Source organism: Macrobrachium rosenbergii, chromosome 16 (genome assembly GCF_040412425.1).
Source record: "Macrobrachium rosenbergii isolate ZJJX-2024 chromosome 16, ASM4041242v1, whole genome shotgun sequence".
NCBI classification, from domain to species: Eukaryota; Metazoa; Arthropoda; class Malacostraca; order Decapoda; family Palaemonidae; genus Macrobrachium; species Macrobrachium rosenbergii.
The window spans coordinates 2,755,262-2,774,939 of NC_089756.1; the positions used below are offsets into that span (position 1 = coordinate 2,755,262).

At 40.8% G+C, this 19,678-nt stretch overlaps 1 protein-coding gene across 2 annotated transcripts in view; it reads left to right on the forward strand.

The window, feature by feature from the left end:
• The first annotated feature begins 15,544 nt into the window (after nucleotides 1-15,544).
• The window catches only part of LOC136847054 (ER degradation-enhancing alpha-mannosidase-like protein 1), a 170,682-nt gene continuing 166,548 nt past the window's right edge, over nucleotides 15,545-19,678 (forward strand). For both annotated transcript variants that reach the window (XM_067118296.1, XM_067118297.1), the window contains exon 1: nucleotides 15,545-15,902. In XM_067118296.1, the coding sequence (XP_066974397.1) occupies nucleotides 15,637-15,902 (266 nt within the window). In that variant the 5' untranslated portion in view covers nucleotides 15,545-15,636. The remainder of the gene's footprint in view (nucleotides 15,903-19,678) is intronic.

Below are 19,678 nucleotides of genomic sequence, written 5' to 3' on the forward strand. Positions count from 1 at the left end.
ACTCGGGGCCGGGTCCTGCTCCCAAAGCGATTCCGTGATTGATTTTTTTTTCAGGTGTCTTCCAGTCATTACCTTTGTAATTATTGCCTGGGGGGGTGTACTTGTAAAGACGTCAGACGTCTCTTCATTTTCGCATCAATCACGTCATGCATTGCATTTCTTAATATGTCAAGACTCTCATGTAAATAGTCATGTGTAGAATTTTCTGGCCTTTCCGCCGATATGTATTTCATCATTGTATATTTAATATGTCTCTCAAAATTGCCATTTGTTTGTCTGTCAACAAACACAAATTGCTCAGAGTGCTGGTCACAGCATTCGGAAGTCGAACACCACGTTTCCGTCCGCACTCTGCCATGTATACCTGCGCTCAGGTAATAAACAATACACAGAAGGGCATCATTTGTCGATACCCAATAACCCTCCTCATAGACCCCATAAAGGACCTCTCTTACATTCAGGATGCAGTACGGTGTAAGAACAAGGCAGGAGAGCCAACACAAAAAGTACTGGCAGTTTTCAAAGGAAGGAGACCTGATGAAGTGATCATCCCAATATGGGGAAAATTCCATACAGAGGCCTACACACCGGAACCTTTAAGATGCTTCAAATGCCAGCGATTCGGACACCACCAGAAACAATGTGTAGCACAATACGTAGTCTGTGGTGTCTGCAGCTCAAGACACGACACCACCAGCTGTATACAGCGACATAATAATAAAGAAAAAACTAAAGCCAAATGCCCCAACTGCGGGCAAGGACACCATGCGTGGTACAAGGGGTGCCCAACACGGCTCCAGATAATCTGGAAAATGAAGGGACTACCTCAGACTCAACAACACCAGCAACAACTACCCCAGCGACAACCACACCAGCAACAACTACCCCACCGACAACCGCAACAACTACTACCCCTCCGACAACAACACCAGCAACAACTACCTCTCAGACAACCACACCAGTAACAACTACCCCTAAAACAACCATACCAGCAACAACTACCTCACCAACAACTCCAACAGCAAGCCCCTCCTACAAGACCTCCACAGCAACACACACACAATGCTACACAACAGATGCAACAACCCCAACAACAAACTGCACCCACACACCAGCCTAAGCAACACAGACAACAACACAAAACTCTACCACCACCACCCCCCATAAACAAACGAGACCCCAGACTCAAAGAACACAGACACCTAGACGCACGCGTTGACACACAGACTTCATCCACAAATCCCACTCCTTTCTCCACCTACAACACCCCAGTCACAAAATACTACTCCTTTCTCCACCATCAACAACCCATCCAGAAAAACACCCTACTTACCCTCCCGCCCACCCCTACCACCGCACCTTCATCCTCATCATCCTAACCACAGTACCCAAGAGTCCCCCTCCAAAAGAAATGCAGTCTCCATCACCCGTGAGGAATTTAGACGAGAGGTAGCCAGAGTTGTGGAAGCAGTTATAGCACAACTCTTCCCAGGCGTGGACTACACAGCAACACTGAGGAACACAGTTGCAGCTCTGTTATAAACCAATATGGCTGAACAAAATACAAATAATAGAGACAACCAAAACTGCAGGAATACACTACAGAACAATCTCAAAATCCTTCAATGGAACATAAACAGTGCCAACACAAAATATGCCCTCCTGCAATCACAAGTGCTATCAGAAGGGCATGATGTCATCCTCCTATAAGAGACTCTAGTAAGAGAAACCGCCAAATTCACATTCGAGGGATATACAGTGTACAAAACCCCACACACAAATGAAAACAGAGGGCTAATCACGCTTATTAAAGCAACAATTCCCTCTGAACAAACAAGAAATATAGACTGTGGTCAAGGGATAGAAACGTTAAGTGTCCTTATAAGACTAGCAAATACCTCCCTAACTGTGCACAACATATACAAAGGCCATAACAAAACCTTTGAAGGAGAAAACCTTTTCAGTGCAGCCACAAGCAAAAACACCTTCTTCGCGGGAGATTTCAATGCCCATCACCCGTGTCTACACTCACAGCAACATACAAATGCAGCAGGCAGACACATAAATCTGCTAATGGAAGAATTTCCTGAAGTGAGGCTGCTAAATGATATCAATGAAGCAACACACCTCCAAGGCGGAAGGCTAGACTTGAGCTTCTTATCTAAAAATCTACAGGAAAACTGCACTTGGAAATTGCACCCAATATTGCCCAGTGATCACTTTGCAACAGAAACCAACATAAGGATAATAAAAATACCTCCACCACCACCTCCTCCAGCAGGTTGGAGACCAGATCTGGCCAACTGGTTAGTGTTTGAAAACCATATGACCAGTTGGGCACCACAGTAGGCTACATACGAGACCCGGCCCAAAACATGAACCAACTGCAAGAGGACTTTGAAAAGAGCCTACACAGTGCAGTAAATGCTTCCATGCCAAAGAGAACCTTTGGTACAAACAAAACCCCCCCACAAAGACAGCTGGTACTACAACTCAAGAATAAAGGAAATGAATACGAGAGTTAACAGAACAAGGAAGCTCTTCAGGAAACAACCCACAGATGAACTACATGCTGTCTTAAGGGATGTAATGAATCATGCAGCCCAAACAGCCAGAGAAGTAAAGCGGGAAACCTGGCTGATGTGGTGCTCACAGACGACCCTTCTAACCCCAATAGCGAAAATATGGTGGTGGTTCAACAAGGTATCAGGAAAGACCAGACCACCACAAGCACATCATCCCAACCCACAGGCAGAGGCGAACAGACTTGCGCAACATTTTGCTGACAGGACCAAAACGGCACATCTGCCACCTGCCACAAGGGAAAGGCAGGTGACATTAGATCCAGGGAGATGGCTAGTTATCAACACAGCGTGCAATGAGCCTGACGTCACTGACACCCCATTCACAATGAATTAGCTTAACAAAGCCCTCCAAAAGGAAAAACACAGCTCCAGGATCAGACATGATCACATACAGCATGCTGAAAAATATGGGCACAGCAGCCAAGGAAGTACATCTGCACATAATCAACAGAACATACACTGAGCAAGTCAGACCCACACAATGGAATCAACAAAACACACAACCAATTCCCAAACCCAAGGAACCAAACTCCTACAGGCCCTTTTCTCTCATCAGCTGCACAGAAAAGACTGCAGAGAGAATGGTACTAAACAGACTCGTATGGAAAACAGGACCACTACATCATCGCCTATATGGTTACAAAGAAGGAATAGGCACACAAGAATGCCTAGCAGATGTAATGGCAACAATAAACAACAGAAAGTCAATTGTAGTTTTTCTCGATTTAGAAAAAGCCTATGAACTAGCCAGCGCCGCCGTCATCCTTGCTACCTTGGTGGACAAAAGAGTTAAGGGTAACCTGTTAGCATGGGTCAAAGGATACATGCAAAACAGACAAGCCAGAGTCACCTTCCAAGGTGCAAGCTCAAATTTTCTCAACTTAGAAAATGGAACACCACAGGGAGGAATACTTAGCCCCTTCCTCTTCAATGTACTAATGGAAAATGTAGCCACAATCACCCTGCCAAAGGGAGTGGAAATTTTCATATATGCAGACGATGTGTGTGCTTAGTGAGCGCACACAGGTACAGATCCTACCAAAACATGCAAAATGCAATAACACAAATTGAAAATAGCTGTATAGATCTTGGTCTGAAAATCAATACAGCAAAAACCAAAGCAATGGCAATTAAACATGACCTAAATCCAAATGAAATACAACTCATGGGTGAACCCATCGAATGGGTAGAAAACTTTGTGTACCTAGGAGCAAATATCAACAAACAACTCTCCCCACGCAAAGAAATAGAAATAGTTAAGCAACTAATCAAATGCAGGCAAAATGCCATGAGAAGAATCACCTCTCTAAAACAAGGAGCAGTATACCATGCCCTCAGAACCTTCTACATACAGACAATAAGGTCAACTGTGGAGTCGCAGCACCTGTCCTTACTCGCCTCACAAACACAGAACAAAAAAAGCTTCAAGTAATCCAAAACAATGCCTTAAGACTCATCACAGGTGCACCCATGTGGACTAACTTGTGTGTCTTGAGAAACGAAACAAACTTACAATCTCTAACACACAGAATAGATCAGAGAAACACATCCATACTGCTAAAAACCTTGAAAGGTAGCAGAAACTGCCCACTCAAGAGAGAAATCAAGCAAAACATTGAGCTTCACGAGGAACTAGACCCCCCCAAGACATATGCTGGCGACCTCCTAGCAGCTTTAAGGAGAGTAGGGATGCAAAATCAAGCAGCCGCAATCAAGGAAGATACGCCAATCGCAGAGTACAGAGAACAAGCACCCTGGGAGCCTGAACTGTTCAAGATAAACTTTACAGTCCTCCCTGCAAGCAAAGAAGCATGCACTGCTCAACAGCTAAGGCTTGCAGCCCAAGAGGCAATCAGGAAAACTGCAGCCACAAATGAATATTTTACAGATGGATCAGTAGATCTCAGCATCCCGGCAGCAGCAGCTGGGGTCCACTCTACAACCCTCAAAGGATGCTGGAGGCTCTCTGACAATGCCTCCACTCTACAAACTGAACTGATTGCCATTGCAAAAACTCTAGAAGACTCTCAGCATAGGCAGGGAAACACAACAATTCATACTGACTCAAAAGGAGCACTACAGGCTATAACAAAAGGAAAAGCAAAGGAAAACATCAGACTTCTATCAAGCATATGGGCAATTGCAAGCCTCCATCAAAACAGAAACAGGGAAATAACATTAAACTGGATTCTGAGCCATGTGGGAATCCAAGGAAACCAAGAAGCAGATTCTTTAGCAAAAAGTGGGTTGCTACACACCAACGTTAGTATCAAAATCAGCCCCTCACTCACGCAACTGAAAAACAAGGCAGCAGCACACTGCCAACTACAGGAGGAAAGCAAAGTCAGAAGAGCTGTTTTCGGAGGCTCAAAAACCGCCAAATGGTACATGGACACTGTAAACCTAAAACCACACAATATAACCAAAGACATGTCACGGGCCCTAGCAGTCATAATCCATCAGCTAAGGCTAGGATACCTGTGCATATGGCAAAGAATAGTAGATAATCCTCAACCATGCAAGTACTGTGAAACAATCCCAGAAGAACCCCTGGAACACTACCTTCTTGACTGTACAGAAACAGAACAGCTAAGAACAAGTTATGAAGGTAATGAAAGAACAGCTACCCAAATAACAAAGCACATACTGACAAACATCCATGAATTTGCAGGCTTCCTATGCTCCTACCCACCACCAAGGTAACTCTAAAGAATCCATACCTTTAACCACCCACTCTCCTTCCCTATTCTTAAATCAGACCCGACCCAGACAACAAATCAAAAGCCATACCATTCCTCTCTAGATGCTGACTTTTAGAAATCACTCCCTCCCCTATCATTCCATCCATCACAATCAACACCCAACAAATACACAAAACACATACAGACACAAGAATTAGGACCGGACAAGGAATATGGCTTTAGATCACCACGAACTAGCATACTAGCTACCTGTGCCTACTACTCAATTCTTCTTTTTCCATCTGTTGGCCTCTCCCACTAGCCAACACTCACTGCTATCGTACTTTTATCCTCATCTGATGGGTACCTTAGGGTTCAAAGAGGTTGCAACCTTGCCTGTTAAATCTTTTCATTTCAAAATTTCACCCCCACCAAAATCACTTTCATGTAGCATAATAAAGTTTTCATTAACCTACCCATCTCACAGACTCATCATCAACATAGAGTTACGGGCTGCTCTAGGAGCAAGAGCCCGTGCTGGCACAAGGCCAGCTAAATCTAAAACAACGACAAATCAATAAACCAGCAGTACTTGCCTTCTTGCTCATTATTTCGCACCTCTCTCACAATAGCCTTTCCCAAGGGAAGAGACTGAACTCTTTTTCAGGAGTAGACTGCTCAGATTGCCTTGAATGTGCCAGGTGTCACATTCCTGTGTGATTTTCCCTTAGAAATATATCTTAGGGTGTGAATATAACATGAGGGCATGGAATTCACTAGTTTTAAATGATCTGTAAGTGTATGCATTTTTACTTGTTTAAGGATTCCAGTTTGTGCAAGTTTTCATTCGTGAAGAATTAAGTATTTGATAGGACAAATTGAAATACTCTTGGCACAAGGGTATTTCAAGATGCAACTTGAAATTTGGAAATCATCTTCACAGTGAGTTATAAAGAACTGGCCCCTTTTTTTCTAATTGAACTTATGAGCAGTCTTCAAGAAAACTCATCCCTGGAATTAATTTTCTATCCTTTGGCTGAAGTGTAACTCCTCGAAAAAGGGAAATGCTTGGCCTGTTCTTCTAGCTTTTGGGAAAAAATTACTGGAAAAATTCTTGATCTAGATAAGGAAGCAAATTACAAAGCAGGGTGTTATTATCCGCATTGTCACCAGTCGGTTCTCAGTTATACTCAATAATACTCAAATCCAAATGAGCTTTTGCTAGTTATGATGCTCTTGGGGGAAGTTCCAAAGACTAGCACAAAGGGAAGCCCCTGGCAGCTGCTGATGTCCCAGTCTTTACAGCAAAATCAGAGGAAATAGAATTGGAGAATGGAGATGAAAGGCCTGAAAATCATTGTATAGTCGAGTTGCCAACAGGGTGAATCTATGAATTTTTTTTTATAGTACAAGGTTTTATGGTGTATTTGCATTACTTGGGTGTTTTCTTGATATTTTAGAAAGGTTGTCCAAATGACGACCTTGGGCATCGTTTTTTATTAGGCAATAAAGTCTGCCATTAGTGAAAAAACTATTTTTCCCAATAACTCAGGACGTAAGCATGGAAATGAGAAGATGTTGGTGTCTAACCTTACGTTCTTGAGGTCAAGGATTAAGAAAAAAGCATTGATTTTACTGTATCATTCATTTTCAGCATGCTAATGGAAAATTCTGTGTGTAAAATCATTTCAAACTGATCCAAAAGAAAACCGAGGTCTCATTCTCTATAAAACTGAACATTTTACCAGAATTAATCTGAGAATATATAAAATCACAGCATCTTATTGTCAATATAAGGTTGCGTAACACTTTGCTAGGTAAAATTACTCTAGAATTACTATTAGTGTTTTCTTGATCATTAATAATATATATATATATATATATATATATATATATATATATATATATATATATATATATATATATATATATATATATATATATATATATATATATATACATATATATATATATATATATATATATATATATATATATATATATATATATATATATATATATATATATAAGAAAAATATAACTCAACCAAACACTCTGACGAGTCTTGGAAGCAAAATGAAAATCAAGAAAATAAGTCATTTGTCCTAGCTAGTTATCATCAACATCAGAAATATCAGAGCTATCAGTTTCATCCAACTGGTCCAGTTTCAGCAAAAAGGGGTTATAGCATCCATCCAGACCTCCACAAACGCAGTACACACTGAAAGATATTTTACTTTTGTGACAAGAACAAGTAGCCTAACTACAGGCTTTGCCTTCTACTTTACAACCACAACTAATTACGTCTATCAAACCAGGAGGGGCTGGTGGAATAGCAGCAATAGAAGGGATGGCGTTGTGTCTTTCACATGCCTCTCAATATCGACTTTTGGGGGTCCTGGCTGATCAGCAGCTTTCCATAATATCATCTGAAGATGCGCTCTTTGCACATGGAGAAGCAGATTAGCATCTGTGGGAGGCAAAGCCATGATTCGCAATGGCTTTCCTCTTTTTCTGGTATATATTTTATGGCGGGCTGCATTCATCGAGATACCCTGTGGCATACCATACAGTGCTGCGAAGAATTCCTGTCCTATTCTCATAAGTTCATTTTCAGTAGCATTTTCCTTACCAAGTATTTCATCCAGTTCAGGGAAATTCCCTGACAGCAAGACATTTAGAGCACCAATCTTTCCTTTGCTGAATTCATATGATACATTATCACTACCAGTCAGTGAATGCATCCCCAACAATTGCAAACATTTAGGACCCAGCTTTTTGCAAATCTCATTTATGTTTATGACTTCTCCATTCCAACAATCCATTTGAACTTCACATTTTGAATACAATTCAGTTTTCCAAAACCCAGTAAATTAGCAGAACCAGCACATCCGTATCATTACTAAGAACCCTGATTGTTTTATTGCATTCTGCTACTTGTAGCACATATGTGATCATTGTAATATCAGCTTCCTCATGTAAAAAGACACCACTACTTTGGCTCTCTAAAGTTGTATTATTACCGAAGAAGATGGAGGATATTAATGCTGAAAGCTTCTTTTTGTGTCTTTCTTTTTCATGATGGCATCCCTACTTGGGAGGGAGTTGACTGGTAAGGGTAAGGTTGTAGTCTGTAGTACCTTCGCCACCACGTCTCTGTCTCTCATGGTCCTTGATTAAAAGGTCATAATACTTATCAAATACCAGTATCTTTTCACAATATGTAGGGTATTTAGAAAGGTAGCTCTTCATGTTATCAACAAGCACAGTTACATCACCACCATGAGGCCATGTGATATGATATAAAAGTTGTTGTGCATCCACGATGATGATATCTGGGGCTGGTGCATTAGAACTATCAGACGTCTTGTAAGAGTAGATTTAGTGCCTTTGCGTAAGCAACCATACTCATCAATAATTGATGAAGGGACTGCACATAATCCATACTGAAAAATGTTTTCTAACTCCAGCTGGCGTTGTTGTCCTACCATGAGAAGACGTAGGAAAATGGTTTCCAAGTCAAAAACAGTCTGTTCTCCCACTTTTATGCCAAGCTTTAGCTGCTCCATAGTTTTGACTGAGTTAGAAATTTTTGAATGAAATCCAGACGGTAGTGAATTACGGAACGATGCTACCATTTTTTCTCCAATTTGCAGTGCATCTTGTACGTTGACTTCACTTGGTGCAACTTTACCATTCACTATATTGTACAATGAAGGACAGTTAGCTTCAAGTGGATGGGAATGTTTATTCAATTCAGCAGCAATTCTTGAACGATCATCAGAATCAAGTTCTTTTCTTTTTTTACCTTCTTTATGTTTCCCTTGCATTGTTGATGTACAGCTTTGTTCTGAATATAAATTTTGCATGGCATCCGAAAGGAAAGCAGAAATGGGAAATGAATCAATCCATTCACTAACAAGCTCTGGGGACAGTGTCATACCACTCAAACCACCCTTTCCTGTCTGTATAGCTGTTTGCTCACCAAACTGATCACTTGACACAGAATTCCAATGACCATCAATGTGCCGACACACATGTGCTCCAGCAATAAGGTCTGCCTTAACGTCTTCTGGTAAGTTGTGCATCTCCAGCAAGTGCCAGGAGATATATCGAGCATAATGGAAATGACCTGCACTGAAAAAAATAAGGCAACATTCGCTCAAGAAAAAGCTGTTGAAATAGCCAGTCCCCTTCCCTTTCTGCACGAAGGAACTGATGAACTAATAGAGTTGGTCTTATAAACTTATCAACCCAGTGTTTCCCTGTTGGATGCTCTCGTACCTCATCCATATGTGCTGATATTTCATCAAATGTTTTTTCACCATCTTTAAGAAAATTCTGTAATAAGACAACTACCACCATACGAATGCCCTCATTGATCTCACCATGCTTTTCCATTCATGATACTTGCTACATGTCCAAATGCAGATCCAACAAGAACATCCAAACCTGATCCTTTCATAAGTGTTCCAATGCATCCTAGGAAAGACATAACTATATGCATTGCCCCTGGAAAAATTATTACATTTTTTAACCTTTCCGGTTCCCACCACTTTATTTACTGGGCAACCATATACAACTGCATGTCTATAGATACACAGGCATAAGTCATGCCCTGCTCAGACAGAGAATCCTTCATGTAAAGAAGTGACGTTAACACTGTGTCTGGATGTGATGGTGGAGCATGTATAAGATGGCCAGTCAGATATATTGTACCAGCTTTGAGTGCTGGTAAACCTTGCTCTTTTGCAAGTTGATTATTGAATCCAGACCACTCCATTGTTAGCGAGTTTAGCCACTGGGTATCCCTTCTCTCAGCAGACCTAAGACTTTTCTCCCTAGCACATAAGTCTTTTTAAGGTATTCCTGTAGTTAATGGAACAAAAGGAGGGTTCACTTTCTTAGGTCCAAAATAGTTTTCCATTGTTATAGGGTGGGTGATGGAAAGAGACAATGCTGCTGTTTTTGTCAGCCGGGGTATAAAGAGCTTCATAACTCCTATCTCGCAATTTTCTTTCTTAATTACAGCATTAGGATTCATTTGAAATTCATGAGCCATAACATGTGTCTCACGACGTCCATTTGGAGTTGAAACCTGAAGGTCAAAGTTATCAAACCATCCAAACACTGGACCCAGTGTCCCAGTCATACCCATAGCTTGGTGAAATGAACTACTGTTGTCTCCTACATATTTTGCAGCAGGCTTACGAAAACGCAAAACTTCATCACATGAAACTATGAAACCATGATCGTGCAAAAGCTTGATTAGTTCAGAGCTGCCATACTTGTGATGCAGTTTTACTGCTAGTCCTAAAGTTGTTTGGTTTCTACTGCTTGTGATGTGACTCTGCACAGCCTGAGCAAGGCTAAGAGACTTCTTTGACACTTGTCCTTTAGATACCAGTTTTTATATAATTTTGAGTAATGTGGGGCTAGTAATTCTCACCACACTGCTGTATGTGAAGTCTCCCAAATCGTAAACTGTATTATCATATGCTACAGCAGTGGCTTCATGTTTCACTTACCTCACCACTGCATTAACATTGCCATCATCAAGATTTTCTGTTTTGACAACCTTCAACACTACCGACATAATCCTTAAATCCAATCACTTTTGCACAACCCTCCATGCTGATAACTATAATGTCATCTCCAAAATAATTTAGCAGATTTGTAAACATCTGCTGGCGAGAAAGACCGCCAGAACTGCAATATTTTGAAAACAATTCAATAGATGTCCATGTACTCTGAGTTTGTTCGGCATACATAAAATCTATTACCTCTTTTAGAGCCTCATCATCAACTACACCATAATTAGTTGATAAATTAGTGTACTTTGGAATTACCATAAACGCATCATAACATTTCTTGTGGTATTGTGCATCGGCAGCAGGTAAATCTGTATGAGACCCATTTATACGGATTTCAACCTCTCTACCCCATTTGTCATTCCTTTGTTCACAAACATCTAATAATACATCTTTAAATGATAAAAGTCCCCGGCGATCCTTTGTCTCGCATTTTACAACTCGATCCCATCTATCAGGATGTTTTGGGTCTTTTGAGGCGCAAACTCTACCACAGATCAAACAGTGGTTCAAAAAATCAAAAGTAGGTAGCTGAGACCTTCTAATTCTTGAAGTACTTGGTCCTTCACCAACTTCGGAATAGAAACCTTGTTTTCGTTTCTTTGATAAATACTTTGATACATTTTGCTTAAAGGTGTAAGCACAGTAACACGATTTGTGACATTTTACAATGGCATTGTCTCCTAACGACTCCAAAATAGTTTGTAAATCTACGTGAAATTTGTCTCCCCTCTCTATTTTACTCCGTTGGATCATTGTTTTGATACCATGAACCTTGAATATCTTAAGATCTCTTTCATTCTTGCAGGCAGGTATCATACAGGACTCACCATCCATCTGAGAAAAAATACCACCACCACCTTTTAAAGCCATGCAATATCAACAATGCAAATGTTTCCAATTACCCAGTGATTAGTAGATATTATTTGTTCCCAAAATGTGTATCATAAATTATGTTATTCCAGCAAGAGAAATTATCTAGTCCATATCATTGTACAATTGCAACATCATGCCACATTGAATAAAGACTTACTGAATGAAATGTGCTTACCTTTACTATTATTCCGTGCAGACTCCTTAACAGTGAAATTAGATAACAGACTGCACATGCAAGACCCTTAAGGAATTAGTCATATAATATACTGGACACGCTTCATGCTTGACACGTTTCATGTCTGCCTGTAAATGATTAACTATATATGAAAATAAATCAGGGGATCCATAAAATTTGTCATGCCAATACAAGTAAATCTTAAAAGAAAGATAATTTAATACATGTCATTGAATAATTGCCGAATAATGTTGTAAAATCACCACATCGGCGCCAGGGTAGTGTTTCAGCGGCGCCATTAATTAAGTCTCCGCTGAGCATGTTTTCTTTGGTGACTTCCCATTTTCTTCAAGCTCAATTAGTCACGCCTAAAACGTGCCAGGTCACGCATTTTTAATCATTTTTACTTTATGCGTATTTATACAAATGTCACATTGTGTATCACATGTTTCTTCATTCACAGGCATCAAGCCTGTATCCATATTGTAGTTCTGTATGTTTTGTATTGTAATTTGTACTCGTTCACTGCATATTATTGTTTATTGTTTCGACCTCAGGTCACAGTCAATTCCATTGTCTCTCGCGGGCCGGCGTCAGTCGGGCGGCGTCGGCCGCTATATAAACTGCCTGGATCTGTAATAAAGTAGCAGTAACTTTTACCTGCTCGTTTCTTTGACACCTTACAATGTCACGTAAAGTATAGACTTACTGAATTAAAGCTCTTACCTTTATTATTATTTCATGTAGATACCTTAATACTAGATTCAAATAACTTGCTATTCATGCAAAATTCTTAAACTACCAGTGAAATTAGTATACTAATGTTTAATGCTTGAGACGTCTACCTGTAAATAATTAACATATTTAAAAATCCGTGTTTAACCTTCAAGGAGGTTAATAAAAAGCAATTACGGCTCATTAATATAATTTAATTATCTACCCTCAACTTTTCCTTACTCAGGAAAGCGGATATTTTGAGATATAATCACTACCCGTTTTACATAATATGCTATGCATATATACATACATACATACATACATACATACACACACACACACACACACACACATATATATATATATATATATATATATATATATATATATATATATATATATATATATATATATATATATATATATATATATATATATATATATATATATATATATATATATATATATATATATATATATATATATATATATATATATATATATATATATATATATATAATATATATAATAGAGAGAGAAAAACTCATTCTTGGACAATCATTGCCATTGTTATTCATGTGCGCTGTGTAGTTATTTAATACACATACATGAATTCTAATTTTTATACTAAGATTTAAAAAATTAATATATTTAAGGACCTTATGTTAATCCTTGACCTTGAAAACACTGGTGTAGACTCCAAAATGTTTTCATTATAATGCTCGGATAAAACGATTTTTTCGAAAATACGATTTGGGATAATGGCGGGATTAATATGAGACTAGAAAACAATGCCCAAGGTTTTTTTCGGGACAACCCACTTCAAATACCTTGGAATACCCTTAGGATTGCATATCAAGCATAAAACCTTGTACTATAGAAAATTCATAGGTTCCCTATAGATTCCTATGGGGCGGCAACTCGACTATAAGCAAAACAAAGGAGAAAGTACAGTCAGTACAGTAATGTGTTTATGTGGATGTTGTGAACTTGCAAGATGTGTGGAGGAGGTACAGAGTTTGAGTTTGGAATTTGTGAGAATATTATGGTAGAAGGACAAATTTCAGATGAGGCGGAACACTTCAGTCAGAATAAAAGCTCAAGATGCATGCATAAGGCCTCTCGTTCTATAGGCTGCAGAAACTGGTGCACAGGCCAATCTAAAATTAAGAAATGGAGATTTTGGAGAGGCTTCACTGCTAAGACCGATGGTCAGAGTGAGGTAGAAATATAATATTCTGCACAGGGAAGTGGTAGAGAGATCTGGTGTCTGGCAGCTGGAAAATGAACCAAAATCTTAAAGACAAATGGTTGGGGACTGTGATGAACAGTTGGTCAGAAAACCAATAGGTATGGAAGTAGCAGGATAAGACCTGCAGAAAGATACAAGAAATCATGGAAAAGGACTATTAGTGAAGACAAAAACCTAATGGAATTCAGGTGGAAAGTCTACAGAACAAAAGTGGAGAAAACTCAGACCTTATTAGGAAACCCCCTATGAGAGTAGTGCCATCAGTGCAACTCATGCGCGATGCACTGTAGGCATTACTTAAGGGTCTTTGCAGCATCCCTTCGACCCCTGGATGCAACCCCTTTCACTCCTTTTACTGTACCTCCATTCATATTATTTCTTCCATCTTACTTCCACCCTCTTCTAACAATTGTTTCATAATACAACTGTGAGTTTTTCCCCCAATTACACCTTTAAACCCTTTTTACCCTCAATTTTCCTTTCAGGGCTCAATGACCTCATAGGTCCCAGCGCTTGGCCGTCAGCCCAAATTGTACATTCTATTCTATTATTAAGGGAAAGGCTGATGTAAAAATATTATTATATATGTAGGCTATACATATATATGAATATGTGTGTTTGTGGCAATATGTTCATGAAATAAGAGGCCTGATGTTGATCTCTGGATTCTTCAGCTCTTCCAACCAATTAAGACGAAGGTCCCCGCGTCGCAAAGCTTGTTTGGAAATACCTGACTATTCTTGAAAGAGATGGTAAGAATATAACTGTGCCTCGTCTTGCAATATTGGAAGGATTAAGATCATTTATGGATGGAGCATCCAGGATGAACTGAAAGCTAACTCTATCATGGTTGTTGACAGTTGCATTTCTGTAAATTCAATACCATCACCATTTTTTGAATCATCGTAAAACAAGCCCCAAATCTTCGCAAAACGTCAGAGATGACACTGAAGAGGAAATCACGGAAAAACTATAAACGTATGGAAAGCAAAATAAGCTCAGACTGATGGTCCAAATTAGAGTACAAATTATATCAATGTACTACAGTAATAGTAATAACGATGGCTACTAACGACATTAAAACAAACAACTTATTACGTATGACATGGAAATTGCGAAATCCTAGAACCATAAAGTAGCTGGAAACTACTTAGTCTCATAAGCGAATAAACTCGCTCTTAAACATATATACCTAAACAATGTTGCAGCTTCTTGTCAAAACAATGTTTGATGTAGTTAAGCCAGCGATTGCCGAGGAGTTTTAATTACTTAACAGACTGATTGTCAGACCAGGCCGTAGGGTGTTACAGAACATGATATTTTACTGTAGTTATTCAGTGTCATTCCTTGGAGATATCATTGCTACTATCATCTACTCTATTTTATCGTGAGTTTTTGGTCGTCATAGCGAGAGTCAATGACACGTCAATGTTTGTATGATTACGACCTGTCACAGATGGAAAGTGATCATGACATATAAAGGCTTGAAGGTTGTTCCTTTTAATGGGGATGTTCTCTGCGATTAAGAAATACCAGAATTTAAGTAAATTATTATCGATCTATGTATTATAATATAATTATGTTGATTATTTACTCTTAAATAAATAATTTGTATATGTAAGATATGATTTTATCCGTAGATTTCAGTATATTCCGGGTTTTGGCTAGTAGAGAACGGTCCGACCATATCAGAGACGTAGGATTTCCTTCTCAACCTCAACAGCTGGTCTACTATGTCATCTCGCAAAGTTTCGTTATTATGGTGTCCGTACTCTCGCCTTGCTTGGTGCTTATAGTCTTTCAAGGATTCTGCGCGAGTGAATGTGCCTTTAACATATTGCGATATCCTCTGGGGGAACTGGAGAAGAAATATGGCCGCGTCAGTGAAGTGGAAAGGCTTGCCCTCAAGAAGGACGTCAGAGAAATGTTTTATTTTGGGTATGACAGTTACATGAAATACGCCTACCCCAAGGATGAGCTGAATCCTATCTACTGCAGGGGAAGAGGACCTGATTATGATAATCCGTAAGCTTTCTTTTTGGTAAAACTATGAAACAGCTCCCCATGAACTATTAGGCTACCTTGGAAATTGATTTTTCCTTTACATTTAGGCTAGTGTTGCTGATGAAGGAGGTGGCGATGTGTATTGTCGGTCAATTATTATTAACCTCATATCTACCCAACATGGTTGGCGACCCTTTGGGAATGCGGGGTTTTCAGTGGACGGAAAATGTTGGGAGAAAGACCTGACTTCCATGTTATGTAATGGATCCGCGCTCGTGCAAGTCACTATAGAGCCGTATGTTCAAGAAGGGATTGGCTGAGGAAACCTAGGTAATTCTATATATTAGCTCTGCGCCTGTTTTTACCTTTTCAACTGGTTTTTCTACACTTTTAGGGGTTCTGATACTGCTGGTGCATCTGCTTGTTGTTGGCCAAATGGAATGTCCCTTCGCCGTGTTTAGTACTGGCCCGGGGGCGGTTGGGTACCCATACATTAACAAGTTATTGCACTTGCCAGACGGGATATGAACCGTTCGAAACAGACGTACCCGTACTCTGTCTTGTGAAGATCGCGTATGGAAACCCCTTGTTGGATGGACTTCAGGGGTTAATTACAGGTTAATTACACTCGAACACCAAAAATTAAAGGTAAATTCATAATTAGCAATAAAAAGACTGTAGAAAAAGTTAAGTTAGAAGGCAGTCGCCGCTGCAGAGCTACTATATAGTTCTACCGAAACCTATTTCAAAAGAAACTAGCCTATACTAAACTATCATATCTTAAACTAGCCTAACCTAACCTAGCAGGCTGTGTTATTTAGCTGGTGCTCTGACCCCGGAACCCTTGGTGAAGAAACTCCATTGTTCCTACACGATACACAAACCATTGGTCCTTTACATTAGGGAATTACTTAGAGCGAAGCTGGAAACGGCTGTTAAAATTCTTGAACAAGGTGGTTAGGCAGTACCTACCATCTGGTAGGTGGGAGTCCCGTCTGCCTGGATGTAAACATTCCAGTTTGCTTTCGGCTGTCATGCTGTGCAGACGTGTTTACGGAGCTCTTTACCTGATTGTCATTAAGCTCTTCTTTCCCAGTGGGATCTTTTGTGTTGTTTTTGTATATATATTGTATGTGTTTGATATTATTTAATATACAAACCCACAATTTTGATACCCTTGTGGTAAGCCTGTCTTTCCCCATCATGTGTTTCTTGGGGTCGGTGGCCAGGGGTGTAACAATTTCGCTCCACTATCATTTGGACCTCACCCTGCCGCTCTTTGTTCAGGGGCATGACTGTAACCTTTTCTGTCTTGTGTGAGTGTTGTTCTTCGCCGCCTGTGCTATGGCAGTTTTGCCAGGAGGAACTTTATTGTGGGGGGGATGGTTTTCCCGGCATTGTTGGAAGGTTATTTGCCTCAGACAGTGCCCTTAATGACTGCCCCTTTGTTCCTTCTGGTATCCTCCCTCCTGTCTGTCTCTCCTTCGGGAGAGATCTTTCCTTCATCCTCTTCGCTTGCTTGTCAAGTGAAGATTGGCTAATTGGGGGCAAGGGGGACCAGTCGTCGACCTCTTCTCAGGGGCCTCCTCTCGCTTCGTAGGGCAATCCATCTTAGAGTTAGAAGAGTCTCCCTTTATTAATCTTTTTTGCTTTTTTCTCCAGGCTGACAGCGAGCATTGCAAGGCACAGCTGAAGCTCTTCTGTGGCAGGAAGGCTCCCCTCATACAGTGGATACTTCGACGGCCATGGTGATGGTAATGGCTAAGATCCCCACGTCAGTGTCAACACTGTGCTCTGACAAGGGGGACTAACAGCTGTTCGTTCTCTAGTACTCCTGTTTGCTGTGACACTGCCTCCTGTCATACCTGTGGTCCTGTCTGCTCCTGCTGTTCCTCCTGTCTTTTTGCTCCTATTGCCCTGGCAGCCAGACACCAGGCCACTCCTGCTGTGCCTCCTGCCCCAGCTGCCTGGTTGCCCTTGTCTCTGCTGCAGACGTTCCTGAAGCTCCTACTGGTTGGGGAGCTCCTGTCGTGCCTCCTGCCTCAGCTTCCCTGGTCGCTCCTGTTGCTTCTCTTGGTGTTCCTGTCACCTGGGCCGCTCTCATTGCACTTCCTGGTTGTTCTGACACAATATACAAATTGTCGGTCCTTTACATTAGGAATTACTTTCAGCGTAGACTGGAAACGGCTGTTAAACTTTTGAGCAAGGTGGTTAGGCAGTAACTATCGCCTGGTAGGCGGGAATACCCACCTGTCCAGATGTAAACATTCCAGTTTGCTTTCGGCCGTCATGCGTTGCAGACGTGGTTTCGGATCTCTTCACCTGACTGTCGTTAAGCTCTTATTTCCCAGTGGGATCTTTCTGTATTTTTGTGTATATATTACGTGTGTTTGATGTTTTTTAATACAAACCCACGATTTGTGATAACCTTGCATAGCTGTTGTTCCCTGCGCTGTGCCTTGGGTTTGACGGCCACGTATTTAAGGAGCATGACTGAGTGGTAATGCTTCTTTTCCAGTAGCCCTTTATTTAGATACTGTACAATCAGAAATATTAGATTGGGATATAGTATCTTCATTTCCCTACATTGATCGGGACGTTAAGAGTTCGCTTCCCTTCTTGGGCTCCCGCCCTCCGTGTACAAGGGCATGACTACTTCCTTCCTACTTGTGCTGAGTGTTGTTTTCACCACCTGTGCTTAGAGAGTTGCGGGGCAGGTGGGAGGTTGTGGGTGTTGTCTGTAAGTTACGCTTCCACGGTGCCCTTGGTAGCCTCCCCTCCTTCCTTCTCTCTCCCTGTAGGTTCTTCCTTATCTCTCCTTCAGAAGAGATCTCTCTCCTTCGCCCTCTTCGCTCGCTCGTTGGGCAAAGACCGTGAGGGGGGCGCGGTCGGGCGACCTCTTCTTGGGTACCTCCTCTTGCTGCGTAGGGCAGTTCCCCTCATAGCGAGAGGAGTTTCCCTCTCTAATCATTTTGCTTTTTCTTCCAGGTTGACAGTAAGCATTGCAGACACAGCAGTAGTTGGCTGGATATCTCAGGGGATATCTCACATGAACGTGTCCTGACGTTCATTTAGTGTTGCTTCGGGATCGACCACAATACCTGGCTGGATGACATAGTTCCACATCGGGATCGTTCCAACTCTGTTCCCGCTGATGTGGATCGATCGCTGTCATTGCTGGGCTTCATGTATGCTGTGGCAATGCCTCTGGCATATCTGTGGTCCATCTGCTCCTGCTGTTCCCTGTGTTATTCTCATGTTCACTTGACGACAGTCTCTGGGTGGCTCTTCTTGGTCTCCTGCCGCAGCCATCTTGATCGTTCCTGTCGCTGCTGGTGACTTTCATGTGACGTTCCTGGCCGTTGCAGTAGCTCCTGCCTTCTGAACCACTTCCATAGCTCCTGCATCGGCTGTCCTGATCGTGCCTGCTGGGGTTTTGGGTCTAGGCGAATTTACCGACAGCAGTTCACCGACAACAATTTACCGACAACAGTTCATCGACAACAGTTCATAAACATGCTCAGTTTATCGAGTGCACAATTCACCGACAACAATTGATAGAAAATAAAAAAAAAAAGTCTTAAACAAAATTCAATCGGACTTGTGGAAAATAAAATATTTTCATTGTCTTATAATTAGTGACAAATTCAGATTGCAGCCTTAGTTAATGTTTCATTACTTATTGGTTGTTTCGGCATTTAACCTTTTATCTTTGATATATGAAATAATTACTTGCTAGTCTTTATTTAGGATATTAGAAAACGATGTAGATTTTTTTTTTTTATTTATTAAACATG